At 45.2% G+C, this 18,020-nt stretch overlaps 1 protein-coding gene across 1 annotated transcript in view; it reads left to right on the top strand.

Annotated features, from left to right (window-relative positions):
* The window catches only part of SCNN1B (sodium channel epithelial 1 subunit beta), a 163,674-nt gene that overhangs the window by 63,692 nt on the left and 81,962 nt on the right, over positions 1–18,020 (top strand). Inside the window, exons 2-4 of the mRNA XM_086940444.1 lie at positions 2,564–2,885; positions 13,369–13,675; positions 14,779–14,969. Coding sequence (XP_086796570.1) covers positions 2,564–2,885; positions 13,369–13,675; positions 14,779–14,969 — 820 coding nt within the window. The remainder of the gene's footprint in view (positions 1–2,563; positions 2,886–13,368; positions 13,676–14,778; positions 14,970–18,020) is intronic.

Below are 18,020 nucleotides of genomic sequence, written 5' to 3'. Positions count from 1 at the left end.
TGACTTCCTCAGTACCATTCTTTTTTTCTTGCTTTACAAAAAAAAATGCCTTGGGAGATAGTTTATGAAAAACAAAAAAGTTTGCTGAGCAGCCACATAAACATGGCGGTGGGTCGTCAAATTTAAAGTGCTTTCAATGCATCTGCCAAGGCAGAAGCTCCTCAGAAGAAGAGGCGGCCTTAGGCATGTGCAAGCTGTGCACCTGCACAGGGCCACCAAACCCCAGGGGCCACCACGCCAATTTATATCCTTTAATATAAGAATCCTCTGAGGATGGATACATATTTGCGGGGTGGCCCCTGGCAGGGATTTGGCGGCCTCCGGCTCTGTTCCACTTCCAAACACCCTGACCACCCCCTCTTCACTGGCCTCCGCGCTCCGCCCCGCCCGGACCCTCTCTTCCGGGGCCCCCTACCTTCGCTCCCTGCCCAGGGCCGCCATGAGCCTAGAGCCGCCCCTGTCTGAAGGCATAGACATCTCCATCAGGTAGGCTGTCGTCTGATAGGGTAATGGAGTACACCTCTCTGCTGCCCTGGTTGAATGGAGCACAGCCCACCAAACCCTGAATGTTCCCCAAAGCACATATGAGTGTAAAATTGCAGCATGTTTGCTGCTCATGTTGCTTTGGCTACAAAGCGGTTTGACATTTTCTCCTGAATGTGAGCGATGGATATAGCTGCATAAATCAGAATTAAAAAGTTATAAAGGCTGTTCCTTCACCGCATCCTACAAGTTCTGAAAGAGGCATCATTTTCATATTTGTCCTGCTGCACAAATAGGGCCTCATTTACAAAATAACACAGTGCGGCACCGCAAGCCATTTTGCAGCACCGAGCTGTGTCATTTTAAAAGCACAGGGATGCGGCATACTTGCAGCATTATGACACACCCTGTGCTTTCCCCTGCGCTGGCGGACAATTGGCTGCCACGCGCCAACGCAGTTACCCTCGCACCATGTTGCAAGGGTGCCTGCGTTGCGGGGATGATTGTTGTTGTGCAGGGAGAGGCACCTTCCTGCACCAAAACAATAATTCATGGTGTTTTCCTCTTTCCATGCATGATGCAAAGTGCAGCACATGTAGAAAGAGGAAAAACGAGGAGAAATAAAAGCATTTCTCCTCGTTGCACCTGTAGGATTCTGACGCATTCCCAGGCTTACAAAATGTTGTAAATCTGGGAGTGCGGCAGAATCCATGGGTGTTGCGTGGGAACAACCACAGTAACACCCCTGGCATGCCCCTTTCACTCAAAGTGATGTGTGAAAAAGAGACCATATTTACAAGGCCTTGAAAAGCCACGCAGGGTGGATTTGCGTGGCCTTGTAAATATGGGCTAGCGCACTGCGTCACCGGAGCATCAAAAAAAGTGACACACCATCACTTGGGGCTTTTTTAAAAGCCCCCCTGCGCCGCCAGTGCGTTACTTTTTTTGTAGCACTTTTTTTTCTGCAGCTCGCATAGAAAGAGTAAATACCATCAATGATTGTTTTGTGCAGGAAGGTATCCCTTCGGCACAACAACAATCATCCCCGCAACGCAGGCACCCTTGCACCATGGTGCAAGAGTGCCTGCGTTGGCGCGTGGCAGCTAATTGTGCGCCAGTGCAGGGGAACGTGCAGGGATGCATAGTATTGTTGTAAATATAACACTTCCTTGTGCTTTTAAAATGACGCAGCTTGGCGCAGCAAAATGGCTTGCGACGCCGTACTGCGTCATTTATTGTAAATGAGGCCCAATGTGCCCAAGTGCATTAGCCTCCAATTACTCAATAGCCATCTAAATTGAAAAAGGTATTGACAAAAACTAAATTCAGGATAGAGCAAAGTGAAAGACTGGTTGCTAGGAGGGATGATGTCAGACAGAACACTGATTTGAGACCTTTGAAACTAAAGGATGCTGCATGTCAACTTGGGGCTTTTAGACTAGTGAGTTAGGGATACGTGATGTACAATGTTCGGAGACAATTTTGTATTCTCCGACAGGTTTGCTGGATTCCAAACACCGCTACATTTTGTAATCACAATTTAGAGGAAGGGATGTGAAATACCGGTCTGATTTTCTTTACACTGCAAAAGGCCTAGTTTCCTCAGAGGACTAATGAAATCTACCCAGGTGTGACACCCACTATATTAGGGTTGCCACAAAGTATATTCGTGCATGGTTCCCTCCCAACCAGCCTCATGGAGTGGTTGGAGTTTAGGTGCAGGCTAATGGAAGGCCATCGGGACACCCAGTTTTCATCCCAGTTGTCATTGCAACAAAGCTGTTTGATCATTGTAGCCTTAGTTCAGAAAATGAAAAACGTTTTCTATTGGGCAAGATGCATTATTTTGTAAAAGGAAAGTGTGGAAAAGGGAAATGTGTGTTTTTTTAATATGGAGCCATGTGATCCCTCTTTCTCAGGGGCATTTTCACCTGAAAACATTTCCTGTGCAGAGACTGGGCAGTGTTTCTTTGCAATTGTTTTTAATAACCAACTCTGGGACATGGGGATAAGAGGGATTCTATGTTTTTTATTGCATTAGCTGAAATTATCTGACCTTGGTGTTTCTTTTGTGTCCCAGAAGCCAAAATGAGGAAGGTGAAGAAGTACTTCCGGCGGGCCCTGCACCGGATCCAGAAGGGTCCCGGCTACACATACAAGGAGCTGTTGATCTGGTACTGTGACAACACCAACACGCATGGGCCGAAACGCATCATCAGCGAGGGGCCAAAGAAGAAGGTCATGTGGTTCCTGCTGACACTCATCTTTGCTAGCCTTGTTTTCTGGCAGTGGGGGGTAGCCATCCAGACATACCTGTCCTACGGGGTCTCTGTATCCCTGTCCGTCGGGTTCAAGGCCATGGAGTTCCCAGCAGTGACCATCTGCAATGCCAACCCATACAAGTGAGTACCGCAGAGCTCTCACCTATGGATAACCACCAATCACTGACCCCTTTGTACACTCTCTGTTCCCAGACCTGCAGTCACTCCACATTGCATGAAGCAAGGTGTCAGTATAAATAACCATGCACCTAGTGTGTCTGTCTCCAACAAAGAAGCTTGACACACTTTCATAATCATGTGTACTTTTGGCTATGATCAGGTTCTCGCGTCATGTGTGCTCCAAACACTCGTACTCTTCGAGACTGAATTCCAAACTTAATTTGTGCAGAGTAATAATCACACTGGCCTTGTATGTATCACACACACTCTACTTCACACTCTTCATGTGATAGATGCATGTTCTAAATCTTATTGTTACTTGTCATATGTCTCCCGCGTGCTCTGAATTCTGCTCTCACTCAGGGTGTGCGCTGCTTGCCCTGAATTATACTCATTCTCCTTTAGTGCAAATCACTTGCTGATCCATATTAACTATTAAGAAGACTTGCATAGCAAGCCCTGATTCATGCTAATACTCTGGGCATCACACCCTCTGATTCATACCCACAGTCGTCATGAGTTCATTATATGCTTTGAATCATAGAAGGGCTAGCGGCTGTATGAATAGGGTTTCCTGCCAAGAATGGTACCTGAAATAAGAAATATAACGTTTCCCCCGGACCTCTCCTGGCTGCTCAAAACAAATTCAAGTAAACGAAGGTACATTCCGTTGTACTTGTGCAAATATATTCCTATGTTCTGGTACAATAAAAGAACAACATGTTGGTGCTCCAAAATGCAGTGCAGTGCTCATGAGTAGTTACAAAAGTGATAATTGGAATGCATGTGACATAAGAACAAATAAACACTGTCCATTGATTAGAGGATTAACTTTGGCAACAAAAACGTTTCAACCCCCTAAGTCCACTTTTCCTGGGTCTTCGTCAGGACAAACAAAAATAGTAATTCGTAGATTCTGAAAGGGATTTCTCAATGCCACAACTTCATAAACTTCCATGGAAAATAACACTCATAACGTATGGTGCAACCCAAGTAGTTGCGTATTCTCATTGCACACATAGCCAGAAAGGACATTGCTCGAGTGCATTAAAATAGCAGTTCTGAAGTTGAACTCTATGACGATTTCTTAATCTTTTACGGAAGGCGTTCTCCGAGTGCTCAACTTGCAAGGAGAGAGGTAAGGAGTTCCACTTTTTGGCTGCCAAGTAGCCAAAAGAGCGCATTCCCAATCTGATGAGCTCCAGCCAACCTCAAATTGCGGGCAGGGTGATAGGACATTAGCATATGATGAGGATAACTAGGGCCTTTTCCCTGAAAAATTCTGTGACAGTAGCACAAAGCTTTGTAGAAGATTCTTTTTTCTACTGGCAACCAGCGGAGGGTGTCCAGAGCTCTGGAAGAAGAGGCTCTTCTGGGGAGATTGAGAACCAGACGTGTAGCCGCATTTTGAATGAGTTGCAGTTTACTCAGACATTGTTTAGCTGCTCCTACGTAAAGGATGTTTCCACAGACCAACTGAGATGTGACAAGGGCATGTACTAAGGTTTTCCTCGCCGATAGAGGAACCAAGTCTAAGATTTTTCTTAGGACTTTCAGGGTCCCAAAGCATTTTCCGGCAACCTTCTTGATATGGGTCTCAAAGGAGAGTTTGGAGTCAAACCAAACTCCAAGATTTATCGTTTCCTCCTTAGGGGACGGGGTTGGGCCCAGAGTCTGGGGCCACCATGTTGAGGACCAAATAGAGGGGGTCTTCCCCACAATCAGTACCTCAGGTTTACTGCTGTTTAACTTAAGGCAGTTATTAGTCATCCAGGTGGCAATCTCGCTCAAGCAGGAAGAAAACTGATTGGCTGGTTCCTCTGAGTTTTGAGATAAGGTTACGATTAGTTGCGTATCATCCGCATAGGAAACAATGGTGAATTTATATTTTTCACACTGCATTCGCCTTTCTTAAAGGTAGATACAATTCTTCTAAACCTAGTGCACGCATTGAGGAGGGAAACACTGTGGTCTCGTACCTCGACAAAAGAGCAATGTTTTTTTTTCAAAGCCCTCCTTTAGTTCTAGGTAAAATTTTGCTACCTCGTTAATTTACTAATTTGTACACTTTGCAACCACAAGCCATGTTGCAACTTGTCTTAGCATTTCATCAGTACCTGAGCAGAGCTCGGCTGCCATGCTTCCGAAGGCAAACTCACAGCATTTTTCACCTGGCCTGCCCTTTCTTAATGGACTGTACATGATGTCACAGGTGTCTGCTATATTTTTAATAGCACTGCCCGACCTGTTCTTCCTGTCTCAGCACAAAGCCAAAGATTGATGTGGCATAATGTGACATTCTCTCACTTTCTACACAGGCCCCATGCACACTGTTTAACACAGCGAGGCATGACACCGCTATTCAAATCAACATAACATATGTCCTGCAGTGCCTGGTAGTACGCACTTCAATGTCACTTTTCTGCTTTGCAGAGGATTTCCAAAATGTGGCATAATATTGTTAGATTTATTTCTTTATTTTGAGAGTTTTTTATAGCACGAACGTGACCACCGGGGGTATCGGGGCGCTTTACAATTCATACATGAAGCGGAATACAGATACATGCAATCAAAACTGAACCAACAAAGCAGAAGATACCAGATAGGAGTGTGACTACCATACATATTAAAACAAGCTACACTTGGACCAGGTTCGTTATTTTTAAAGTGCACTGACACTTAACATGTCAAAACATACTTATTTCACTGACGTTGGACCCCTTTCTCATGATCAAAGAAACCTAGATGCATTATTGTTCACTGTTCTGGAGTTCGACCTGTTTGATAACACTCCCGGTTGTAACATAAAAGGCATCTGATGGACAGTGAAACTAAGTAATTTACCCAAGATTGCTAATTTCTGTTAAAATGGGGAAGGCAAAAACCCAGTTGCGTGGTTCAAGAGTTCCCAACTTGGGCAATAAACCATATCTTCACCTTGTTTTCTATCTCTGTTCCCTTAATGTACACATTGTCAACAGCCTCTGCCGCTTCAAACATGGTATTTTGTTATTGTATCTATAAGGCATTGAAGCAGTTTGAAAATGTGTTGCTTTAGTGCATTGCTTGCGAGTTCCAAATATGTTTCACGTGCAGGGCATTGTGTAAGGCTAAATGAGAACAGTAGATATAACACCCATGATACTGTGCTGCATGGCTAAATACTTTTAAGGTCCCTGTTAGACCTGGCATCATTGGCGTAGGTCTCCCTTCCCCTCTACTCTTCCTGTCTTGTATGTTGGCTGAATGTAGACATTTTGGGCACCGTGCCACTGCTAATCATTGCAACAGCGCAAATGCTCCCTGTATATAAAATGACTGTGTGAATAAGGATTACTTTCTATCACCCTATCCGGCCCTTGGAGCCTCGAGTTTGGTATGCATATGCTCAGAACATTGAGGGACACCTTTTTAATAAGAACCGTTTAGATGTCACATGTTTTGAAATGCCTTTTCCAAAAACCTGGTTGTTTCTTGCCTAAAGCTTTACTGCCGGCTGTTGCGAGTGTGTGTATTGGTCGTCTGGTTTTGGAGAAGCAGGGCCAGCTGGGTCAGACCTGGCTGGAGAGAGGGATCGGTATTTAGAGCATGTGGTGGGGTGACCCTTTGATCTGAGTAGGGCGGTGCCTGGCAAGGTGAATGATGGCTCCACCTCCCACTGGGTGTCTGATAGCAGGCCCCCTCATTCCGAAAGGGCAAGATGTCACCTCGTAAACCAAGTGCTCCCCGACCCCACCGAACTGGTTCTGACTGGAGTCAGTGATTTGCGACCTTAGAGAACAAAGACTTTTTAGGTATAAAATGCTGCGCTGAAACTGTGGCCAAGTGTGTTCCTTCTGGATGTCAAGACGAAATTATGTCGGAGGGAACAGAGGAAAGGATTTTGAAACTTTCACTAAGCTTGCCGAATAAACTACCGAGGGCCTAAATCGAGAGCGCCACCTGCAGAAGTCTCAGGGACATTAGACTTTACCCCGTCAGCCGTCGGAATTCCTGTGCATTTAATTCCACTTGCAGGTGAAGCCTCCGTTGAGTAATCCGGAGCCTCTAGTCCTACTGTGAGGGCTGCGGACTAGGGGCCTTTGAATCCTTTGCTAAACCAGTGCGGGCTGCTGCAGCTAAGAGAGAGTTGCCGCCACTGAGAGCCCGCCTAAACTCTTTTGTGGTGTCATTTCGGCCTTATTGTACGTGGTCATAAACGCTTCACACACGGCCTCTGAGATAGGCCTAACTGCTCGTGCTACGTTACCACAGGGTTGAGCAGGGATTGTCAAAGGGGGTGGCCCACTTGCCCTGACTTAAGAAGAAGGATCCCTATTTGGAAAATGGCGCCAGCCATTGCCAACTAGAGACCCCTGTTTCTAACAGTCCCGAAGGTAAGACTAGTTCCATTGCAAATGCTTGTTATTAAGATGCTATGTTGGAGAATATGTCACATAAACTGGACTTTTTATGCTTCTTGCTTTTGCACTCTATACTTCAAAGGTTTTTGACATGTACAAAAGGGTAAAATGCTTTCCGTAACCTTTTGTCATAATTATTTCGTACACGTTGTCTATTCTAGCCACACCTGTTGGCTTGATCAGTGTCTGTTAGATTACCTTTAGGCTGAGCTCCGAGGTTCCTCAAGATTGATGCAAATTCACTGCTATCTTTCACCTTGATTGATGCCCTTAAGTTGTTCATTGTACTTATTATAAATTCCAATAGAAATTGTTGAAAAACGCATGCAGTTCCTTGACACATTTTTAGTAAACTCTTCTAAGTGCTGTCCGTGCATTTAAGATATCTCCTGCTTAGTTCTTGTTTCTCTGTGGTTTATGAGGTGGGATAGTTTCTGAAGAACGCGTCAAGGGTCTCGGTGGCCTGTTGCACAACAAGATGTGAAACAAGCATTTGCAATGCAATAGGTCTTGCATTTGCGAGGGTTTCAGCTATTGGCATTGCAAATGACAATGCCTTTTATTTATGTGTTGGTTTTTAAAACAGATAAATTAAAGGCAATGTCATTTACAATGCCAAATGCTTAAACTCTCTCTAATGCGAGACCTAATGCATGCTTGCTTAATACATAAAATGAGTTTAAACTGACAGTGCTTTGGTGCTTATGCGGTCACACAAGTGATAAATTGCTGGTAATTTCAGCCATAATACTGCCCCCAACACTTCCCAGGAAACATTTAGGGGCATATTATCAAGAACGGCATTAAAAATTATCTCCGGTTTAGAGGTAGAAAACTGCTGCTAAAGCCGCGATAATGGGCTTGATAATATGCTCTTGAGAATTCCAATAGAAGTCCATGTTCTGGTGGGAACATGGGCTTCTATTGGAATTCTCCAGGGCATATTATCAAGCCCATTATCGCCGCTTTAGCGGCAGTTTTCTGCTGCTAAACCGGCGATAATTGTAACGCCGTTCTTGATAATATGCCCCTTAGTCCCGCTAACTATCCTGCTTAGCACCTGTTGAAGGTTAATTCGAAAGTAAATGCTTGCCAATGTATTAATCTGGAGATAACAGGGTTTTGTTCGCTGTCCCCCCTTCCTCTAGCTCACAGGAAGGGGCCTTGCTGGCGGGAAAGTCAGGTCAGGCTAAGCAGCACGTTGAAGGTCCTGACGTCAATATTGCTGGGGCGCGGCGTCACCTGCCCATATAACATGGTAGTAGGAGACATAAATTCAATTTATACCTAAAGAGGAGGTCAACATTAGGACTCAAGGATGCGTTGTAAACATTTTCCACCCAAATGCAGGACTGGCTGTAAACTATACCGCCCTCCTCACATTTTTTCTAATGTTGGCGTCATTAACGCTGGGTGACGTCACACAATGTCCCGAGTTGGGTGATCGGGAAGATCCTGTTTTCTATAGTGGCCCAACCCAACAGTAGACTGCGGCCGCCCTTCCTGGGGTTAGGAACGTGGGCCGGTAGCCTCCGGGCCTGAAGACGGGCTCAGTCCCTTCTGGAGCACACCAGACCCGTGGGGGTGGTGCTGGGGAAGGCCTCAGAACACTCGGCCTGAGACTGCTTCACAGGAAGTGCCGCCATGATGTGACCCAGCAGCAGACAACCTAAGACTCTGCGTCACAGGAAGCGCCGCCATGACGAGACCCAGCAGCAGACGGGCCTTAGGGGCATGACACTGACCCAGCCGGTAGGGACCGGTGTATCATGTCCCTAAACAAACCCTTGTGCGCACCAACGTCTTTCATTTAAAACCCTGGGCTATTTTTTTAAATTCTAGAACTATACACAAATGATTCATCCCCGTCAAGTCAGGCACACACACCTGCTCAGCGCCAGGATACCATTGTGGGCAATAGAACAAATGCACATAGCATAGCATAACATGCTGACACACAGAGCCCGTTCCACCAACACCACTTTGCATGCTGGGAAGTGTAGTTCTATAGTTTCCCTTCTTAGGCTTGCAGTTTCAAGCTTTAGCGATAAAGCTAGGATAAAGGTTTAGAACCGGTCAAGCTTTCAGACTTGGATGGCATGGAGTCAATTGCAAGATATGCCATTTTTAATTTTCAAAATAACCACTGCCCCTCTTGTAAGAAGGACAATGTATAGTTTTGTTTAAAAAAAGAAGAAATAGAGTTGGAAGGACGCTTTACTCCCAAGTGTAAATAAAACATAATGCTATTTTAAGTGTCCACTTTTTGACACGGCTCTTAACCCTGGTTAGTGGTCTAGATTTCTACACACCTACAGTTTTCTATCTCAGGGCTGAGGTGAAGTCAGGTGAAGGGATTCGCTCAGTGTTTTTATTTATTTTATTTTAAAGGTTTTATATAGCGCTGGCTAGACCCGGAGGTATTAGAGCGCTTTACATGAGTATCAGACTATAATTGCAGGTTACATCGTTACAAAAGGTTACACAGTTATTAGAGCCTGGCAACATAGTACATGTAAAGTCGAGACAAACAAGAAGGACATATACGTAAGGGAAAAACCAGGCAAGGGGAGAGATTCAGGGGAGGGGCATAGGAGCAGGGGGAAATAGTCAGAGAATGGAGGAGGGAAAGAGGAGGGAGGGTGAGAGACAGAGCATGGAAAGAGGAGGGGGAGGGTGATAGGGACACAAACCGGTAGACAAGTCAAAGCTGCGTCCAAAGTCCGGTAACCTGTGATCCCAGGGGAAGTGGTATCATTTCTGTTGCGAGAGGCTCCCTATAGGCAGTGGACTCTCTCAGAGGGGTCTCTGAGACTCCAAGGCCTACAAACTGGATCCTCCCCAAAAAGGGGAGAGGGAGTGCTTTGGCAAGGGGTGCCATACCATACCTCAGCTGTGGGTGGCTCCCTTAGCGCTGTGGACTCTCTCAGCGGGTTCGCTGAGACTCCAGAGTATAAATATTGGACCTTTCCCCAACAAGGGGAGAAGGAGTGCTTGGTCAAAGGGCACAAAAAGGCAGGGGGCTAGCGGTGTAGCAGGCAAGGGTAGAGGGGATAAGAGCAAAGCCGGTAGACAAAGAGAGAGAGAGTACTTAATGGGAACAAACAGCATCAGTTTGGGGGACGGACTAATTTCTCTCAGCGGCATGAGTTTGCCCCATCTCTAAGGTAAAAGCCTAGCACAGGCCATTCCAGAAACTTTGCCATCGAGGACATGAAGCACACAGTTAGTAATTCGATTTTTTTACTTCTCAATTCACAGAAGTTTATAGTATGCTGCACATCAGTAATCGAGATGTTTTCATATTAAGTTCTTGGGTGCAGAGGATGATGCTCAGAACCAACAGTGTTTAACCCAGTCATCATCAAGGGGAGATAGCACAGCATCATGAGGCTGAGGGAGAAAATCATGAACCCAATGAAGGCCAACTCCTGGACTGCAGGGTTCTCTGTAGAGGACACGTATGTCCGAGAGAGCAGGCATAAGTTCTCCCGGAAATTCAGGATGAAGTTAAAGTGACCCATAGCGGACTGTAGTCTGGGCAGAAAGGCACTGAAAGCACAGCTATAATGTAGCCTACACAGTGGAGCGGTAAGATACCCCTGAAATAGCAGTGCCCATATAGGGCCCGATTCACAGAACTAACTTAAGACAAAATCCTAAACTTACTACTTTTGGTATTCACAGAAGTTAGGATTTTGTCTGAAGTTTGTCTTAAGACAGACTTAAGTTAGGATTTTGTCTTAAGTTTGTCTTAAGACAGACTTAAGACAGACTTAAGTTAGGATTTTGTCTTAAGTCTGTCTTAAGTCTGTCTTAAGACAAACTTAAGACAAAATCCTAACTTCTGTGAATACCAAAAGTATCAAGTTTAGGATTTTGTCTTAAGTTAGTTCTGTGAATCAGGCCTGATGATCACTGCTCAAAAGGTAGTTATATCCTTGCAACGAGGAACAGGGGGAATGTAACCACACCCCTCAAGAGCGATAGACTTGTATAACACCAACAGTCACAAAGGCGTACCAGTGAATCCCCATCACTGTCGCTCCCCAATTCTCTGTAATTAATCTCAGCCACCGCCATTTGTCCTGATGCCAAACAGTTTGCCTGCACCACAGTCATCCAGGCTCCAGGCCCACGCCAGTACTCTCCGCCGCTCTCCCCTAGCTCTCAGACACCTGGCCACAGCTCGCAGGGTGCAGCCCAGGCCCCCACCAGTGCCGCCTCCACAGTCTCTGGTGAAGAGTGCGCCGCCCCCCACTCACCGCAACCAGGATCTGAAGCGTCTTTCCTCCGCTCCAGGTGGCGCAGGCGGGTCCCACGGGCCTCCGTGTCACAGGGCCTTATCTCCAGGTAGATCCCCAGCGTCTAGTGGTTGTGCAGGTCTCCAGGCAGTGCCGAGTGCACGCAAATTGTTTAGTAGGAAGCATGGGATTGCCAGGTTCCACAACTGATTCTTGAGCTATTAGACCACATCTTCTTCCCTAGTTGTTGGTATTTCCGCATGGGGAGTGGTGGAATTGGTAAACGGGACACACTAGTACATATAATTAAAGCATTACTGTCACTTGAATGTGTTGTGATACAGGTGTGAAAAGTTCTAGTGCAAGTGCACCTCAAAATGCAAGCTTACCATTTGAGTCATCAAGCTTTGGGCCATTTACTGCAATCCGATGCCCTCTTGTGGTCTGTTGTGGTGGCGTCAGAAGGTAGCTGCCTACTATGGTTTTAAGTGTAACAAATGGGTAACCCAATCAACCCTTGGCAGCTTGGGCAAAATATTATAAACTGGTAAGTGTGTCTTCAAGGGATTTATTCTAATACCAGATTCTCAATAGTGTGTGTTCTTTGCTTCATGGAAGTATGTATAACTTTCTTGCCAGTTGATTTCTTTTTGATATAAAATGCAAGTTTGGCTGACTATCTTGCAAAGTAATTTCTTTTGTCTAGAATTAGTCAATGTATATAAACACAATTTATGAACAGTTATAATTGTTTGGTTGAAAATATATAAATATATCAAATCATATCAAAGAAACTGTTTCACAGCAAATTATCAATTCAAACACACGGGTCTATGTTAAAAAGCAGATTCTTATCAAAAGGAATCAAAAAGGTACTAATTCATTTAAAGCGCAATGGAACAAGAAGACATCAGACAATTTGAATGTTACATGCCTCACAGTTACAATTGTGTACAACTGTCAAACAGTTGCACTTGTTTCCATGGAAGAACAACATAATCTGAATTCTTCTGTATTTATCAGTTGATTCATTAGATTTATTTGGAAAAAATGTACACAATTTAAAATGTGAGGCTTGTAACATTCAAATTGGATGATATCTTCTTGGACAAGTGGTGCAGCTGCACATGCAGATGGGAATTGCACAGAATCACCTTTGGTGGAATACATGATGTGAAGCAGGTGACAGTTCTCTTCTGCTTGAAATCAACTTCCTGCAAAATGTCAGTCTATAGGAAATCATTGTATAGAGCTGTCCTAGTTGCTCATCTATTTCAGCTTTGTTAATATCCAGATAGGTGACACATCTTTCTCTTTTGACCTCTTAAAATATTCCTACAGGGTTGTCCTGTAAGAAGGAGTCTGTATTTCACCTTGGATTCTTACTCCAAGAAATTCCTAGTAATCCACTAGACATCTCTTAGAAATCACTACAAAAAATACAATGTAGGCAGAGACTGCAGGTTGTATATCAAAATGAAACTAAATAATGAAAGATTAGGGGTGTGAGCATTGCAAATGTTGGCAAACATTAGAAAATCAGGTCAGTTGGGCTCCAGAAATTCAGCTATCTGCGGTATAACTAATTTAAACACATAAGTAAACTTTATAACAATCAATTGCAAATAGTACCAGTGGTTTGCAGAATAATGACATCTAATATTTAACCCTCGAAAGACAATTTAGTTTGTACCATGTTCTGTATAAAAAGTCATAGTTAATGTTAATAACGTTTTGTTCTCCTCAGATCTGATTTATTGGCAAGAGCTGTGATCACAAATCTTCTCCCCTTTGCAGGTACTCCAAGGTCAAACATCTCTTGAGTGACCTGGATAATGTGGTGGCCACTGCCCTAAAGCGGATCCAGAAATCCAGTGATGGAGACGGGACAGAGCCCGTGCTCACAGAAAACGAATCTAGGTCCCTGGATGTCGGCCTCTGGAAATATCTTCCGTTGGTAGTCATCGATCAGTCCGACCCGGATGACCCTGTTGTGATCAACATTTTAGATCAAAACCCTAGGTACCCATACCTTAACAGTTCAAAGCCCTCGGGTAACAATCTGACGTCCTATGGAGACCGGTATAAAGTGGCCATTCAAATGGTAAGTTCTGTTCCTTTGCACTCAGGATGCAACCTCTCTGGGTTGTTGGTAGGGTCTCTGGGGAGATGAGAGATAATTCAGAGATCTTGGTGAAGCATCAAGACCAGCATTGGCCTGACTTTATTTTTCTTTAACTGTCCACGTTCAGCAGTGCTCTGACCCTACGCTCTTTATTTGAAATATGCTAAACTACTTTGTACTCTCTTTCTTGCCCTAGCTCTGTACGTTAACCCCATTGCTGCTTTGTAGGTGACCCCTTTGCATCCCCAACCCAGGGATTTGAGCAAATCTGCATTAGATTAATAGAAGTGCAAAGCGTCTTAAATCATGAGATTGCTCTGGAGGTCCTGCAGAAGTACCTTAGATCCCTTAAAAATTGAAGTCTGGTTGGTTATGAGATCTGCAGTGGAGGAAATGAAGTGCTGTGGGAGTCCGAGCTGGATCTCACCGTGCAAGACATGTCCTCAAGTGCGCATGGTTGAGGTCTCCGAGAGCTCCCATGCACCTTAAAAATAGTTGAGAACTTTCTTTATTTGGGGAATGAAGAGGGAGCCATTGAACTTGAAATCCCTGATTACTTCAGTAGCCCCATCTCTTATGTCAGTAGAGCAGTAGGTGAGCGCCATTAGCTGCATCCACCTATCCCCCCCCCGTAACCTCTGGAGCTGTCCCGGCCAGAGTTCAGTGCCGAGGGGGCATCTTGGAGCTAGGGGCCCCGCCGCACCGCGTGGGCTGCGGGGGCCTGTGTTACACCCCTGGACCTGATCTCAATGGGCTCCATTTGTGACGCCCTTCTGTGTAAATGAACTGAACTCCAGAAAAGTTTTTAAGTACAAGGGAATTCAAAACAGGAACATCTGAATGTTAGGACCCCAACCAGGCCCGCCATCTCTGATCTCAGTTTGCAGTTAGGCAGATATCTCACAAATGTTTGCGATAACAAATTTAGTTTAAATCCTACAAAGAAAGTTCTGTGAATTTACCAAAGCCATGCCGCCATTTCCAACCGAGCAATGTTTGTTTGTTACTTCTCTCCAAGTCTTGAAGTTTTGATTCTGGGTTTTAATTCACGCCTTGACTTTGCCTTGTCGCCTGTTCTCTAGTGCAATAATAATGGGACAGACTGCTCCTACCGGAACTTCACCAGCGGCATCCAGGCGGTCACTGAGTGGTACACTCTGCAGTTCTCTGAAATCTTTTCAAAGCTGTCCCTAGAGGAAAGAATTGAACTTGGGCACGAACCAGAAGACATGATCCTCACCTGCCTGTTTGCTGGGCAGGAGTGCAGCTACAGGTACAGGCCACGCCCTGGGTCCTCCTGGGACTTCCTGGTGATGCACACTTACTTGTGACCTCATTCCCATCTTGTCTCTGCTCCACCACCTCTTTTGCCTTATTCTTTGTACCCTGTTTCTTAGCTCAAACTCTTGTCCTGCTGCTTTTATTCCTGGTTCTGTTTGTTTCACAGATTGATTCCTTCCTCGCATGCTCTTTTTTTAAAAAAAAATTAAGCAAAAGATATTGTTTGCATTTTTACATTAGAACATTCACAGTGATGGACTGCTAGTCTTCATTAAGTTACAGGTCAAAAATATGAAAACTAAAATTGGGTAAGAACACTCCTCCTTCTGTAGCCATTAGCAAGGACAGTCTATACCTTCTTTCCCATATTCCACCAGATTTAGTCCTATTGTTCACATCTCTAATGCCTCTTGAACGATCAGCTTCCCATCCCTTTACTAGGAGTGGGTGAAAATTCCACTCCGCGAAGTTCGCAGAGTTATTCACACGCCAAGTTCTACTTGAACACGGAGTTCCGGCACAGCTCCACCAACTGCCGTATGTCTGAGTTATTTCTGGCATGCGGAAACGCCAACCGCAAGTTGCCGAGCACAAATTTGAATCTCCAAGTTCGATTTTCAGGTGCTAAAATGGCTCCAGGTGAGATTTAAAAACGCGATTGGTTGCAGTAGGTCACAACCGTTCATGGTGAGAAAAATTGCTGCTCAAGTAGAAAATCTACTCAAGTGGCAAAAAGAAGCAGTGCCCTCTGGTGTACTGCGTGTGGCCGTTCGCACTTCTTTACAGCTCAGAACAAGCTCCCAGCTCTAAAAACTAGCCAATGGAAGAGAGAGGCGGGTTAAAGCCCCATACTGTAGTTCAAAAGATTTTGCCTGCCCGAGCACTGCTGCGCAGTGCTACGGCCAGGCGAAACCTAATGAGTGCATGCAGCACAACGCGCTGATTTCCACCAGTTCACAGAACTCCTCAGAATCTCGCAGAGTTTTTATGTAACTCCGCGGAATTCCACAGAGTGAAACTCTACGAGTTCTGTCCACCCCTACCCATGGCCTCTTTCCCCCAACCCCCATTTCTGTCTTGTCTGGTGTCCCATAGCAGTGTAGTGTGTAGCTGATCCAGGCCGCTTTTAAATGCTAATAGCCCCATATGTCCCTAATGCTTCTGCAAGTTGCTCAATGGAAAGTTAAGTGATCTCCAGTTTGTGTTTGAGTAGCACCTTGCGACGGTCAGCCCATCCTTCCTGAGCAGATATCACTTGGTGGGCCTGTCCTGATGCCACAGCCCCTTATCCTCGCAGAGAAAACTCACTGTCCAAGACACGTTGTCGCCTTTGAGATCTTCCATCAGACCATCCTTTGCTCTAGCAGCCTCTATAGAATCCTTGCCTTTCTTTGCTTCTCTGAATGAGGAGGGTGACGCCCATCTAAGCAGTTCCCCCATCCACCCATCGACTGTAGAGCTTATCACTGATTTCCATTTGGGTGCGATTTGTCTTTTAGCTTGAATAAGGGCTAAATCGATCAATTCTGTCATCATTTTGCATTTGGCAGTACGTGGGTATAGACCAAGCAGATACACCACTGGCGTCCCACAAATAATGCAGTCTTTGATGTCACTGACTAATGCAATTGCATCTCTCCAATATGCGGGCAGTCCCAGACAGTATGGAGCATTCCTGCTCAATAGCCCCACATCTTGGGCATGCTGGAAGAATGTTTTGATTTTGCCAGGAGTGAAATATGCCCTATGTAAGAAATAAACATTGATCAACCTAAATCGTGCAGTACTAGAGACCTATGGTGTCCATTCCAATATTTTCTCCCCAGTCTCCATCTGTAATGGGTATTCCCATGTCCGCCTCCCACTTGCCCATTAGTGCGTCCAAAGGAGCATCTATTTCAGTTCTGTGGGCTCGATAGAGGCCCAAAATGGCCCTAGTGTCTCCCAAGGAGACACAGATAAGACGGCAGCCCTGATGTAATTTAGGTTCTCTCCGCTCCCGCTACTATTCATGCCTAATAGCCGCCATTATCGCCCTATATAGTAAGCAGTGGCCTTTCCTCTGACACTCTTATTCCTGGTTCTCTTTGTTCTCTGGCTCAATTCCTTTCTGGCTCTAATTCCAGGGTTTCTCTGCTTCCTGATTCAATTCCTGCAGCTTTTATACCTACTTCTGTTTGTTTCTTGGCTCGAATCCTTGCTATGCTGCTCTTATTCCTGGTTCTTTGTTGTGTGGTTGTTTCCCCTCCTCTAAAGCTCTTATTCCTGGTTCTCTTTGTGTTGTGGTTGTTTCCCCTCCTCTGATGCTCTTATTCCTGGTTCTCTTTGTTTTATGGTTGTTTCCTCTCCTCTACTGCTCTTATTCTGGGTTCTCTTTTTGTTGGGGTTTTTTCCTCTCCTCTACTGCCCATATTCCTGTTTCTCTCTGTTTCTTGGCTCAAACCCTGGCTCTGCTGCTCTTATTCCTGGTTCTCTTTGTTTTATGGTTGTTTCCTCTCCTCTACTGCTCTTATTCTGGGTTCTCTTTTTGTTGGGGGTTTTTCCCCTCCTCTACTGCTCTTATTCTGGGTTCTCTTTTTGTTGGGGTTGTTTCCTCTCCTCTACTGCCCAAATTCCTGGTTCTCTCTGTTATTGGCTCAAACCCTGGCTCTGCTGCTCGTATTCCTGGTTCTCTTTGTTTTGTGGTTGTTTCCCCTCCTCTGCTGTTTTTATTCCTGGTCCTCTTTGTTTTGAGGTTGTTTCCTCTCCTCTACTGCTCTTATTCTTGGTTCCCCCATTTTGGGGTTGCTTCCTCTCCTCTACTGCCCATATTCCTGGTTCTCTCTGTTTCTTGGCTCAAACCCTGGCTCTGCTGCTCTTATTCCTGGTTCTCTTTGTTTTATGGTTGTTTCCTCTCCTCTACTGCTCTTATTCTGGGTTCTCTTTTTGTTGGGGTTTTTTCCTCTCCTCTACTGCTCTTATTCTGGGTTCTCTTTTTGTTGGGGTTGTTTCCTCTCCTCTACTGCCCATATTCCTGGTTCTCTCTGTTATTGGCTCAAACCCT

This window comes from Lissotriton vulgaris, chromosome 10, assembly GCF_964263255.1.
Source record: "Lissotriton vulgaris chromosome 10, aLisVul1.2, whole genome shotgun sequence".
Taxonomy (NCBI): Eukaryota; Metazoa; Chordata; class Amphibia; order Caudata; family Salamandridae; genus Lissotriton; species Lissotriton vulgaris.
This window is presented reverse-complemented; position numbering and strand designations above follow the sequence as displayed.